Source organism: Myripristis murdjan, chromosome 7 (genome assembly GCF_902150065.1).
Source record: "Myripristis murdjan chromosome 7, fMyrMur1.1, whole genome shotgun sequence".
In the NCBI taxonomy this organism is placed as follows: Eukaryota; Metazoa; Chordata; class Actinopteri; order Holocentriformes; family Holocentridae; genus Myripristis; species Myripristis murdjan.
Window position 1 is genome coordinate 17,242,168 of NC_043986.1, and position 13,099 is coordinate 17,255,266.

Genomic DNA, 13,099 nt, shown 5'->3' on the forward strand with positions numbered 1-13,099 from the left:
CTGGTAAGGTCACACGTTCTCCACAGTAGCCACACAAAGTGCCTTTTTTGTATACATTTCATGTTCAAGTTCTTATCTTCAATTTAATTTGCCATTTCTGGAAAAATTACTAACTTCCTATTATGGGGAGTTTTAATACATTTTGTTTTTGGTCATCGGTTTCCTTCCAAACATAAATCTATGGTTATTTGGTTATTATGGGGTCCGAGGGGAATAACCCAGTCTGCGATAAAGCAGGCTTTGAAATCTTTTAGGACTTGTACATGAAAACTCAGTTGGATGATGGTTGACACTAACGGGGGCATACCATAAGCCTGTCACTGACAGTTTATCTCTGAGGGAGCCCAGAATCTCTTGATCAGTATTTTCACATTTTCCCTGTTATTTGACCCACAGACCCATTAAAGAAGATATCTGGAATTAAAGGAAGTATAGTATTTATACATGTCTGATATAGCTGGTTCCCCTTTGGCCCAGTCTGTCTGATTTCAGGCGCACGACTCTGACCTCTTTCACGAATTTGTTATCTAGGGGCAGAGGAGCTGCTGCAATATGAATGTAATCCTCAAACACCTTTATATTCAGGGGGAAAATCCTTTCCCAAATTATTAAGGGAGGGTGAGGGGTGCTGTGGATTTCCATCTCTGAAGTAATTTCTTATGTTACTTAATTATTAATTAATTTATTAACTTATGAATTTTAAGAAGCGATTTTATCTAAATATGATTTGATTACTTTGCCATGGTATCAAGGGTTGGCAACCATTTAAATGATAGATTGTCACTGAGTCTTTAATCTAATATGAGTTCAGTGTTGGAACATCTGATTTATCTAAATTTAATTTAAACTCTGATACACTTCTAAAGTCTTTTCATGAGTTTAAAATGGGACTAAGCGATTATGTCAGAGTTGACAAAGTCAGTAAAATATAGTCTGCACAGAATGGTTGATTTGACTTCACTCTGTGGAACAGCTTTTCCCATAACGTCTAACTGGTGCAGCTGGTGGTGAGCAGATATAAGGTAAATAACGAAGAATAAAGAGGGCAGCTCTGGTGTCCCATGTTGTAGTTGAAAAAATCCGGACTCAACACTGTTTTTACAAGCTTTGCTGTAAGATCAGTATAAATCAAACAGGTTAACTTCATAATATTAGAACCAAATCCATATTCCCCAAGTGTCCTGAATCAATAAGGCCAGTCACATCTTAAGATAAAACAATCATTGATAAAGTAGACGTTCCAGTCTGTGTGTGTTAGCTGAGATAAAACAATTTCTTATCTCCTGGAAAGTATCATTATATACATTTTTGTTCCAAATTACACAATGCACTGGCTCTTCACTGGGCTCGGGGATGACTGTAATCAAGGAGGATTGCTTCTTTTGTTTTGTTACCTAATGAACTTCGATCCAATGTTCCAGGGATTCACAAGTTCATCAGCAAGAAGCAAATAGGACATGCTGGATCTATATTGTTAGATCACCAACTTGGGACTAATTTGTCTGCCATCTTCAACTCAGAGTAGCAATAACCAAGGATGTACTAGAGCTGCAAAATAAATTAATAAAAAGGCGCACTCAGACATCTCCCTCCCTAAAGTCCCATCACTTGTGTCACTTTATGGCTCCATCTAGATCCTCTCAGGAACACGTGACAGCATCCGCAGTGTCTACATTATAAAACACGTCATCATGTGTATTTTTTTCTCCAAGCGCTTCAGTAATAGTGCAATTCATCATTTGTTTGTTTGCATGTGTATGCCTTTGAGATATTTGTGCATACAGTATACGTGTTTCACAGTGGCGCCCCTGGAGCAATTATGTCATTCACTGTCTTTCTCTGGGACATTTCAGCAGAGATGACACACAAATCTGGTTACAGGACTTGGGCTGAAGTACAAAACCATCCTAATATCCTGTAACTTGAAAGACAGTTATGGATGTTTTTTTTTTTTTTTTTTTTTTTTTGTCTGAAAACACTGTTGTTATGTTGACCACAACTAATTAAAAATCTTCATTATATTGGTCAATAAATCTAAACTTTATCGTAACCTTTAATTGGGCTGTAATTGTAATTCAACCGCAGAATAAAAAAAATGTGCACAGGATAGGTAGAAGCTTCACCACAGATAACCCTTTTATTACGTTGGTCTGATTTGATTATAAAGCACATTTAGTCATAGGTTTGAATACTGTACTATTATCAAGGTAACAAAAGCATGAAAATAAGTGGTGAAAATATGTTGGCACTGAAATACACGCTAAGTAATGCATGGACTGTCTTATCGGGTAACCTCATTAGCATAACTTTTGTTAATTTAGCACTGTGTGTATGGTAGTGCATTAGGCACTTGCACACACACACACACACACACACACACACACACACACACACACACACACACACACACACACACACACACACACAGACAAACAATCCAATCCAATTAAGCCAGAGTTTATTGTTCTCTGACACCTGATGTTGCAGTTCATGTTGAAATTACTGTGATAATCTGGCACCACAGCTGGAGACCGGAGCTTGTGTCAGCAGCTGACAAGTTTTATTCTGCTTTTTGCTCTTCACCCTCTGAACATCTAATTCCGTGAGGGCTTCACTGGTTCTCTATGATAAACATGGTTGTTTACACACTAATGCTGGCTTGTTTATATTCTGTTTTCATTTCCCCTTTGTTAATGTGTTATGAGAAAGCATTGGTGCAGGTGTGTGAGCTGGTTTGGGACCAGGAGGACAGCATGGGTCAGCAGTGTGTCTGTAAACTGTGTGTATTCGTACCAGGTTCCTTATGATTGAGTCTTATGAAACAACAACAACAACAACAACAACGACAACAACAAAAACATATTATTTGTACTAATCTGCATTTCAAACAGTGTTATTTGTGCGTCTCATAGTCTCTAGAGGTGTTGTGCTCACCATTATAGATTCTCTTCCTTTAGAAAACAAAAGGAATTGCTTATTAGTGCTGAGTGTCAGCCCTCTGTAAACTGGACCATAGAATTCTGTTTACGCTGGTGGGAGGTGCATTAAATCTTATGAAGTTAGATAGCCCAACAGGTATAAGCATAAAAAATGTATATACATTCTGCAAACTGCTCCACAGTCATAGTTATTGCCCCTGTTATGTTTCACTTTTTCCCAGGGAATAAAAAACAAACAAACAAACAAAAAAACACCGTAATTATGGTTTATGGCCTGATGAGCAATTTTAACAGTGCAATTCGTTTTGGAAAAAAAAAAAAAAATCTACATAATTGATATTAAATCGTCCGCTTGTAAACAGAGTCATGGCTCATGGGAGTGGCAGCATGAAATCAATATTTTAATCAGTTGCATCGTACAACTGTGTGGCAAAAATAATGTGACCGGCATTTTTTGTCTGCTGTGTATGTGCTGTATGGACAGCTTTGGCGTAGACATGAGCAATCGTGCAAATAAATCCTCAGTGGTCTCAGCGGCAAAGAGATTAATTATGCTCATTAGCGGTGTGTTGCGTGGATGGCTTGCAGTTGTACAGACATGTACAAGATGCACATTTAAGCGAGTAACACACATAGCGCACGCACAGTACAGGAATAAACAAAATGTCACCGATTTCTGTCTCCTTTCTCCTATCAGCCTCACCACGGTGTGTCCATAAACAAGCAAACAGGACCCAAATCCTTTAATTCCCTTAACAGTGACAGTCACTCTATATAAGAGCATTGGTATGCCAAAAATGGAAATGTAATATATTACACACACACACACACACACACACACACACACACACACACACGCACACACTCGCAGCTCTGAATTCTACACAATGGAATCATTTAATGTTCCATTTTCGCCTCATGACTGACATTTTACTTTCACCCCTGAGAAAAGATGTGTTTTAGAGCCATAAGGGAGCAGCGTTTCACCTCAGGATCTAAATTAATTTGCCTCAGATCTCAGGATAAAGACATGCGTTGCCCCCAGTGTTCTCTGCCAATGTCATTGGTTACAATGGCCTCATAGGCAGTACTTACTGTTATTACTGTATCCACTCCATCTAACTTGCATGTCTATGGAATGAATAAGCAAACCTGAGCAAATCCTGGCCAGAGATCGAACACTGCCCTTGTTATGAGGCAGTACTGAGGCACCATGCTGCCTATGGGCTGATAAAACATGAGGGTGCACTCTTATTTTATGTGCCAGACAGTAAATACAGATTGTCTTGTCCTTAGTTAGTTGTATTGCATGTCCTTGTATCATCCTTGTCAAGTTTTATTACTGTTTCCCCTCTGTTGAGATCTGTTAATGGATTGGTACACTGGAGAAAAGCTTTGCTTAAGCACGACTAGACGCTGGAGCATAATTAGAGCAGAACTCAAACTTTCACCTTGACCAATGACGTATTCCCACTGTTGCTTTCAAATGCGTTCAAAATGAATGATCGTTATTGTATGACCACTTTAAGTACAGTTGACATCTGAAAGTCAGATAAAGGCCAGCTCCTGCTTCATATACTGCACTGTGATGCACTGTTTTTCAACATATTGATCACCCAGGATAGGTGTTGCATCTTTTAAACATTGTCAAAAACTGGCTGCAGAGTGCTGCAGTAGAATAATGCATGTTGATGTTATTTATTTATTTTTTTAGATTACTTTTTGGGCATTCCTGCTTAGACAGATACAATTTGGACTCGTGCTGCACACTGACATACTGTCATCTTTTATGCGTTTCCTGGTAAATCTCTCCTAACATTTTAATCTGTGTTTATAGACTTCAGGGTGTTTGCCTTCCTGGCTGTGACTGGCCACTGAAATTGTCACTCAAATTGAGTTCTTTAAATAACATGCCCATGGCAAACAGGAAATGAGTTTCATTATGAGGGGGTACATGAGGGGGTTTATAAAACAAGTATTCCTTTGTATGAAAGAAATGATGTTTTCATTTGATGAATTGCTTTTAAATGTTGCCTAATATGTAACAATATAAGCTGTAATGTGAATCAAAAGACTGTCTTTAAACATGTCCTGATTTACATATCCTCCTTTTTAAAGAGGTTAGAGAGAAAGAGACAGACATGTGCATTAACATTACAGCAGAGGGTAAAAAGCACATTAACATTAGAGCAGTAATGTGAATGTACTTAGCCAAGGTGAGATGGAGAATGAAGCATTTAGCTGCTGGCTCTATTATTTAATCCTTTGAGAAACAATGAACAGGTCTGGCTGTTTGTCTTACCGTAGTTTGGGCAGCAGACCTTGAGCCAGCAGACAGAGGAGAGCACCGTGAGGTTGGTCAGACTGCATAGGCCAAAGAGAACACCACAGAAAGCATAGACAGTACAGGCTGTCTGATTAAACAGCCATCTGGTGGGAGACAGAGAGAAACAGAGGAGAGAGGAGAGCATCGGTCATTTTATTCATCAGTGATTGGCATCCTGATATCAGGATTTCTCTGCTTGGTAGCCGTTTATCTGGCAGTGTATTACACCACTGGCACCCAGCAGATGTATCAGGAAAGAAATTGACCTTCCTATTACCCCCCTCCACACCATCACAGCAACTCTGTCTGCAACTTATCAATCACATAAACTCTGGGGATCAAAGGAGAAAGGAAACAGGGGACAAGAAATGAAGCAAGAGAGGACAAAGAGATTGTCATGCATTACCACATTTCATTTATCATCCCTAATGTTCAGTGTCTCCTCATTTTTATAGGTTATTTGATGAAGACATCATGTGACTGAAATGCGATATCCGCATCCCTCTTCCATTTTTTCCTTATTAATATATTTTTCATGAAAATAACACGAGGTGTAAACATAGTAAAAGATATGATTAAAGGCAGGGTAGCATTGCTGTCCGCTGAGCGCCAACAAATGTGGAGGCAGTGGAAAGGAGGAGAGGGGAAAGGACATGCAAATGCTCACTCACTTGTGAGCGAAGGCTGAAGGGATGGCCAGCGGGAAGAGGGTGCTGGTCATGCTTAGGTCACTGATGGCTAAGTTAACCACAAAGAACTCTGCTGGCTTCAGGGAGGCCTTCTTTCTATAGGCTACAAACAGCAGGATCCCATTTCCCATCACAGACAGTATACCTGGCAGGGAGGAAAGATTAGAGAGAAAGACATAGAAATGGTGCTGCATTTCAATAAATATTCATACATAGTTCAAACATTCATCATGTCTTCATTTACACTAAAAAGATGTGTTCATACTGTGAATGGATGTCAAGAACACTTACCAAAAATGGCATAGATTGTCCCCATGAGAAAGTCATTCTCTTTGGATATTCTGGACATAAACAAATATGTTTCAGAGGCATTTCCCATCTATAAGCAGGATAGAGGGAGAATAAACAGAAACAAAAAAGGGAAAGAGAAGAAAAGAGACAGACAGAGAGGTGGACTTGTTAACTTGTGTTTTTCTCCGCTCTGGGAGTAAATAAATATTATAATATAAGGAATATAATTAATTCCTTACAGATTTACATCGCTGGTTGCCTTGAACAGGACAAAACACAGAGAGACTCATGAATGAGACCACAGTTAATGTTGTGGCCTAAAACCATAAGTTACAACAATAAATACGGTTTCACTTGCTGTAGTCACCCAGCCAGCCAGCCCTGTTTTTCATTTTGATGTAAAATCCTAACATCCTAAATCTGTGTCCAATCCAGTTTTATTTGCTGATTAAAGCTGAGAATAGATTCTTTCAATACAATTTTATCAAATATAGTCAATCCCCACCTTCTGTCACACCTTGGTTCGCATGCAGGGCAGTCAGCCTCTGCTGCTAAGCCACCAAGCTTACATCGTTAAGGTGGAAAAACAATTGTGTGACAGTGGGAAGTGTCCAGTGCTTTCATTACTAAAGACTAGCCTGGCTAGCAGACTTTAATAGAGACTTCCCTCTATAGTCTAGAAAGGCTCTTTTGATCTTGTTGGCTTGTTACTCAGATAATGACTGTAGGGACTGTGACTGCACTGTCTGGGGCTGGCTGGCTGTCACCAAGTTGAAAGTATTAATCATGATCACGCTCGTAGTAGATAGCACAGCTTGTTGAGGGGCAATCTGCATTGATATGATTGGCAGGTGAGGAAGGCTGCAAATTAAATATGAGAACCAATCAAAACCAGTGTTCAGATCTTAGAGGTATACTACTAAATGAATGAAGCTTAAGTTACAAAAACTCCTGGATGCCACATGAAGTTGTCAGGCAGTCAGCCAGACTATCCAAGGACAGCTTGTACAGCCACACGGTCAGAACAAAGGAAAACCAAAGACGAGAAACTGACACAAAAATGGAGCTGCTGCAGCGCTGTGCATTATATAATGCACTTCATTTGACACCCATCACTTGAGGCTTGAATCCACCACATCATAGTTTCATCATGGCTACATCATAGGATTTTCTGACTATGAGGCTCATCCATAGTTTTCAGAAGTATCAATGCCTGGTAATAGCACAGTGGTTCGGTTGTAGGGTGGTGTGGTGGATGCCAGTATGATTACAACTACAGTCCAGCAGCTGAGTGTTTTGGCCTTTAGAACGAGAAAGGGATAAAACCCAAGTAAGTATTGGAGGTGACAATGAGAGCTGCAGGACTTGAATAGCTTCAAAACCCAAGCAGGATTTCTGCTGCAACACCAACCTTTCTCATATTTCAATTTACTGAGTGTTTCAGAGTATCTTTTCTAAATGTAATGATGCATTTGTGATCGTAGGGAATATCCACGTGTGTTGGACAAAGTGAGGGCCAGGACTGATCTTCAGCAGGCAGAGAGGGGGTGTTTGTCATTCATATTTTCACCAAAATTCCTCCCATTCATCAAAAGCAAAATATGTATGTCTTTAAAGAATGCACAAAAATTGAATTTGTGTCACTATGCAATTTATGTCCCTTCTCGACAGCGGCATTTACAGGCTTTCAGTTCTTTTCCCACTCTTTCTTGTACGGTAAGTAATAAAAGAATAAACCATGAAACAGGAGAGAGGTGTTTCACTTATAGCGGCACTTCTCTCTCATTCTAATTTGAATACTACATACATTCTGTAATCAAAGAGTAGAGAAGGGGCTCTTTCCATTTACAAATTGATTATCCTCCTCTCACTTTACTAAATTGGATATGGTAACAAGAGCAGAAAAAAAATCATTGTCTCATCCTGGAACACCTTAAATCAATTTTCCTCAGAGTCTAGTTAGAGGAAGCCAGAGGGCTATCTGCATACATATGACATTCCAATACAGTATTCAACATGGCTGTGACAGCAGGTTATGGAAATGTTTTAAAGTAATTTATGGGAAGGAGATAATTTAAAAAAAAAAAAAATGTATTCATAGGTTCTGTATTTACCCTAAAAACTATACAAACTATATATTAAAAGAAGCCAACAAAATACAGATAGGAGAAACATTTAAAACACCTGAGGTTGGAGTGAGGCTGCTTTTGGATAAATCCCTCTTGCCATATACTCAAGAGATTATCTTCAAAGAGAACCAGGGCAGAGGAACTCTTTTAATGTTATTCTCTTTGGTATTCTTATTAGAATTTATGAGGCTTTTGTGAATGTAGCACACTTTGTAAGCAGAAGCCATGTGCTTGCACAAATGTAGGAGCACATACACATACTGTACGTGTGTGTGTGTGTGTGTGTGTGTGTATGCACGTAAACAGCTGTGTGTGAGTGCAGGATTTGGATGTGTCACCTATTATATGTGGTCACGATATGTCTGTTGTGGGGAGGAGGTGTGATAATAAGCAACAGGTGCATTCGATGCAGTTGAAGCATAGCTGAGAGCTGAGCTGGATTCACTTTAAGGCTTCTACTCTAGAGTCCACATGTTTTTATCTACACTTAACATCACAGGGGCTGTTGACAAGCTTTTCAAAACTGTAATGCATGAGAAGACAGCTCAGCTGCAATCGATATTACCACGAGACACTCTCACAGTCAACTGCCACTCTACTGTGTCTCTGTGAATGATTTTTACTAGGCTATTTATATAACACTGCTAATGATTACTGTGCCACCATGGTGATTCTGTGATTTGTTATGTGGTTAGAAGGATCATAGTAGAGTATATTTATGATAACTGATACTGATGGTCTGCCATACTGTGACCCAAGATATTATTTAAATCACATCTTTTGGACCATCATAGCACAGTTGAAGCTTGATACAAAATCAAATAAAGCATAGCTTATGCTATAGGTTTTCTTTGGAGAAAAATAAAGTTTTTAACAGAAATGAAATTAAATAAAATGACAAGAGCAACTGAATCTAGAGAGCAGTTCAGGGAAGAGAATATCACTGTTGTTGTCATCTGAAAACCCTCTAACTCCAGTGTTGATTTTTTTTTCTCAGGTTCAGGTCCATTTCAATTATGTATTTCCATTTGCTCAAATGTCAATAGTGCACAAATGTAGTGGCCAACCTGAAACCAGAGCTGTTCCTTCAAGGCCTGGGGGGATACACAAGGACCTAACAATGCAATACATTAATACATTAATCACAACACGTTTTGAATCGCAATACACTGCAACATCTCACAGAATTGACTGAAAATGTAATAAAACCGCTTAAGATACAACCTACTCTGTAACACCTGGGTAGGTTATAATAAATACAGTAAGAAACTGAGCTCAAAACAATTACATTCAAAATACTATGTCCAGTCTTTTCAAATAGAATTGAACTAGCCAAGTGTGCGTACTTAACACAGTACACTAAAATGTTGATATCATAATATCATATGACAATGTGTATATAATGCATATTGATAACTGGGGCTAAATAATCAATTCTTATTGCAAAAAATAGTAGACATACTCAGCTGTATAATTTTCAGCACAGCTCTAGTCTTCTCCTTCTTGAAAAGCTGGCATTTGGGAGATACAAGGATTTTACTGGACAGTGATGTTATGCTCTTTGGGTGCCCTTCAGGGGTGATCTGCCTAACAGAAGTCTCTGGCAAAGACAGATGGGTTTTAGGCTGCACCCGAGATGATAATGTCCTGTGTTTATGCCTACCTATCAGCCTGCCTGATTCTTTACATCGCTGCCCTCCTCTCATTTTACTCTCTGCTTTCTTCTCAGCCGTGTCAGAGTTACAAGGAGCAAGACAGATTATCTGTCTGTCTGGAAGGATGAAGGCGAGGGAGAGGAACTGAGACTGAGAGCAAGATGAGAGAGGAGGGAGACAATGTTGCTCACCCATCACCCTGAGAGAGTGACTGCAATAAATACTGAGAGAAAGTTATAAAGTGGTTGTCAGTCTATAGATGAGGATAATCATTATAAATGACATCTTAGACAACTTAAGCCTTGCTGTCGCACAACTGGAGCTAAAAGTACACACACACACACACACACACACACACACACACACACACAAAAGAGATGAGGAGACATGGACACTTTTGTCAAAAAAATGGGAGGATGGGAATAAGTTAGGAGAAGGGAAGGAGGAAAGAAATCATGTAACCCAAAGTGCCATCGGCATAGGATATTTTGGGTGAGTCAGTGAAAATTTGATTGGGTGGCAGCTTATGTCAGACACAATGAGGCTCCTCACACTGCTGAGGCAATGAAAACCGAACAGCGATGGAAATTACCACTTAGAAAAATGGGACAAAAGTGGGTATGTCACCATTGAGTGACACTGAAACACTCACCCTTCCGTGCTCACTAAGGCCCACACACACACACTCACAGTCTCACACATTCACACACAGAAGCAATTGCACACACACATTTTATTGCAGTACCCCTGCTAAATGCAAAGTAGTTTAGGGAATGGGATATGGCAAAGAGTATATTATCTCCTGAATAAGATTATGCAGTTATATTTACACATTCACTGATCTCTTGGGCCTCCATTCTGCAGCACCTGCCTCACCCTTAAAAACCAAAACTGCTCCACCCCATTTTCATCCTTATCCTCCTCTACTATGCCAAAAAAAAAAAAAAAAAAAAAAAACAGAACTCCTTTTCCCTCACCCTCCTGTCCGATCCAAGACACAGAAGGGTTTCAGCGGTATTTATGATTACATGGACAGACAACAGCAGCAGAGTGGCACTGGCAAGCGTCCACATTTGCATTCAGTCTTCAGCTTCTCTGAGCCTCTTCACTTCACTGAGTAATCATTCACATTTATTCACATTCACATTTATTTATAGCCTTTAATCACTGTTTAGGGTCTCAAAGGGCTTTAGGGGCCAACAAAACGACTTCACAACACAGGCTGAGTAAACTGTATGTCCAACACTGTGGCATATTGTCCAAATCAACCTGCACTCTGACATGTGAAATCCCACTCTCAACTTTAACGCCAGTCTCACTTCTAAGCACTGAGCATCATCATACTGAAATGAATTTGAAGGAGAATCTCAATAACTGCATTTTCTTCTGCTCATCAATATGAGTTCTCTGTTGTATCTTGACAGCTTTCCAATGCTGTATGCTTGTAAAGTATTAAAATGTTGTAATGCTGATCAGCTTATTCATTCCAAAATTACGTAATTGATCAAGCTGATAGATATCCTAGTCAGGCGGAACCCATAACTGATCATAACAACATGCTAATTACTCTTGTTTGGATAGTTTATAGCTTTCTTACTCACCAGAGACGGCAGCCTCAAAACAAGTATCAATAGCAGATAAGTAGCACCTCTCTCAGTGCACTCCAGATGAATGCTATTTGTTAGCTTCCATTATAGCTTGTGATGCAGCACAGGGTAAACTTGCCTAACCACCTATTTATGTGCAGAACAGCATTTTCTTCACCTTTCCATACTGACAAAAATATTTATTAGGCTATATAAATTCGTACACAAAAGTGAGCATTATCAAACTGATGTGAGCTATTTGAGGACAGGCTCTTTCAAGAGAAAAAAAGTTACCAGAGACACTGTGGTTATAAAATGAGACTGTGCACTCAGCAACACACTTGATATGACTGCTGACAGTTAACATGGCAAGAGACGGGTTTCCATCCAAATGTACTATAAAATTTTAATTCAATTTTCAGAAAATCTGCAAAATAAAATGCAAATGGATGCAAGTTTCCGTCAACTATGTTATGCAAATTAACCTAACTTAGGCACTTTAATAGCTACTATGTCAGCAAAGGCTAACAGCCAAACAGAAGATGGAGTGATTGCTACGGGAAGAGTGGTTGGCTGCTGTTGTGGTCAGATGCAATCCCACTGTGTGTGCTGAATAGATTGCCCCATGGAGCATGTTTTTTTTTTTTTTTTACAGATCAGGGGATTGCCTCTTGCCACAGAATGCCTCCCTCGCCACTGCACTGTAGGTTACACCCATTTCACCCAATTACTCTGCCTAAGTCACACACACACACACACACACACACACACACACAGGCATCCCTCCATATTCCAGTATCTCTCCCTGTGCGAGAGTGAGCCTTGCCATTCAGTCAGAGCAGAGCACTTACAGAACCATTGTGACTTGCCAGATTCATGAATAATGAGTCAAAAGTTCGCCGCAGGGACCTAAACTGTGCATGAAATATTACTAAGCACCTCTGAAGAGAGAATCCATACTATCCTCCAAACCACAAAGGTCACAAGTTATTTGGAGGAGGAACTACAATTCAGAGGGGGGGAACAGTGAGAGGGGAAATTAGAAAACCAAAAAAAAAAAAAAAAAAAACAGCAATTGCCAGTAGAGAAATGAGCAAAAAAGAGAACAGAGAATCAGTTAGGGATGCTGTGTCAAGAGCGGAACTGAGGAAGTTTGTATAAATTAAAAAAAAGAAAAAAAAAAAAAAAGAAAGAAAAAGATATACCGGGAGCCAATTACAATAAGTAAGCATGATTATGTAAACAGGACATGAATAATTATCATGTTTCCCCTGAGATTTCTGATGAGAAAGACATGAGGAAGCCTGGTTTTCAATCCTTTTCTTCTCTCTAGCCTCATTGCTCTCTCACCTAAATCCATTCCTTTCTTTCATTTTTGCCTCCCTGTGCTCTATCATCTCTCGATCAACCCCAGCTCCTTTTCCCCCACTTTCCTCACCATCCCATAATCTCCATTCTTTTATCCTCTGCTCATGCTTTCCCCA

The 13,099-nt window shown here is 39.5% G+C and overlaps 1 protein-coding gene across 1 annotated transcript in view; it reads right to left on the bottom strand.

Annotated features, from left to right (window-relative positions):
• opn7b (opsin 7, group member b) overlaps positions 1-13,099 on the bottom strand; it is a 59,822-nt gene that overhangs the window by 5,183 nt on the left and 41,540 nt on the right. Inside the window, exons 2-4 of the mRNA XM_030056139.1 lie at positions 6,246-6,333; positions 5,937-6,099; positions 5,242-5,369 (exon numbers count right to left, since the gene is read on the bottom strand). Of these exons, the coding sequence (XP_029911999.1) occupies positions 5,242-5,369; positions 5,937-6,099; positions 6,246-6,333 (379 nt within the window). The remainder of the gene's footprint in view (positions 1-5,241; positions 5,370-5,936; positions 6,100-6,245; positions 6,334-13,099) is intronic.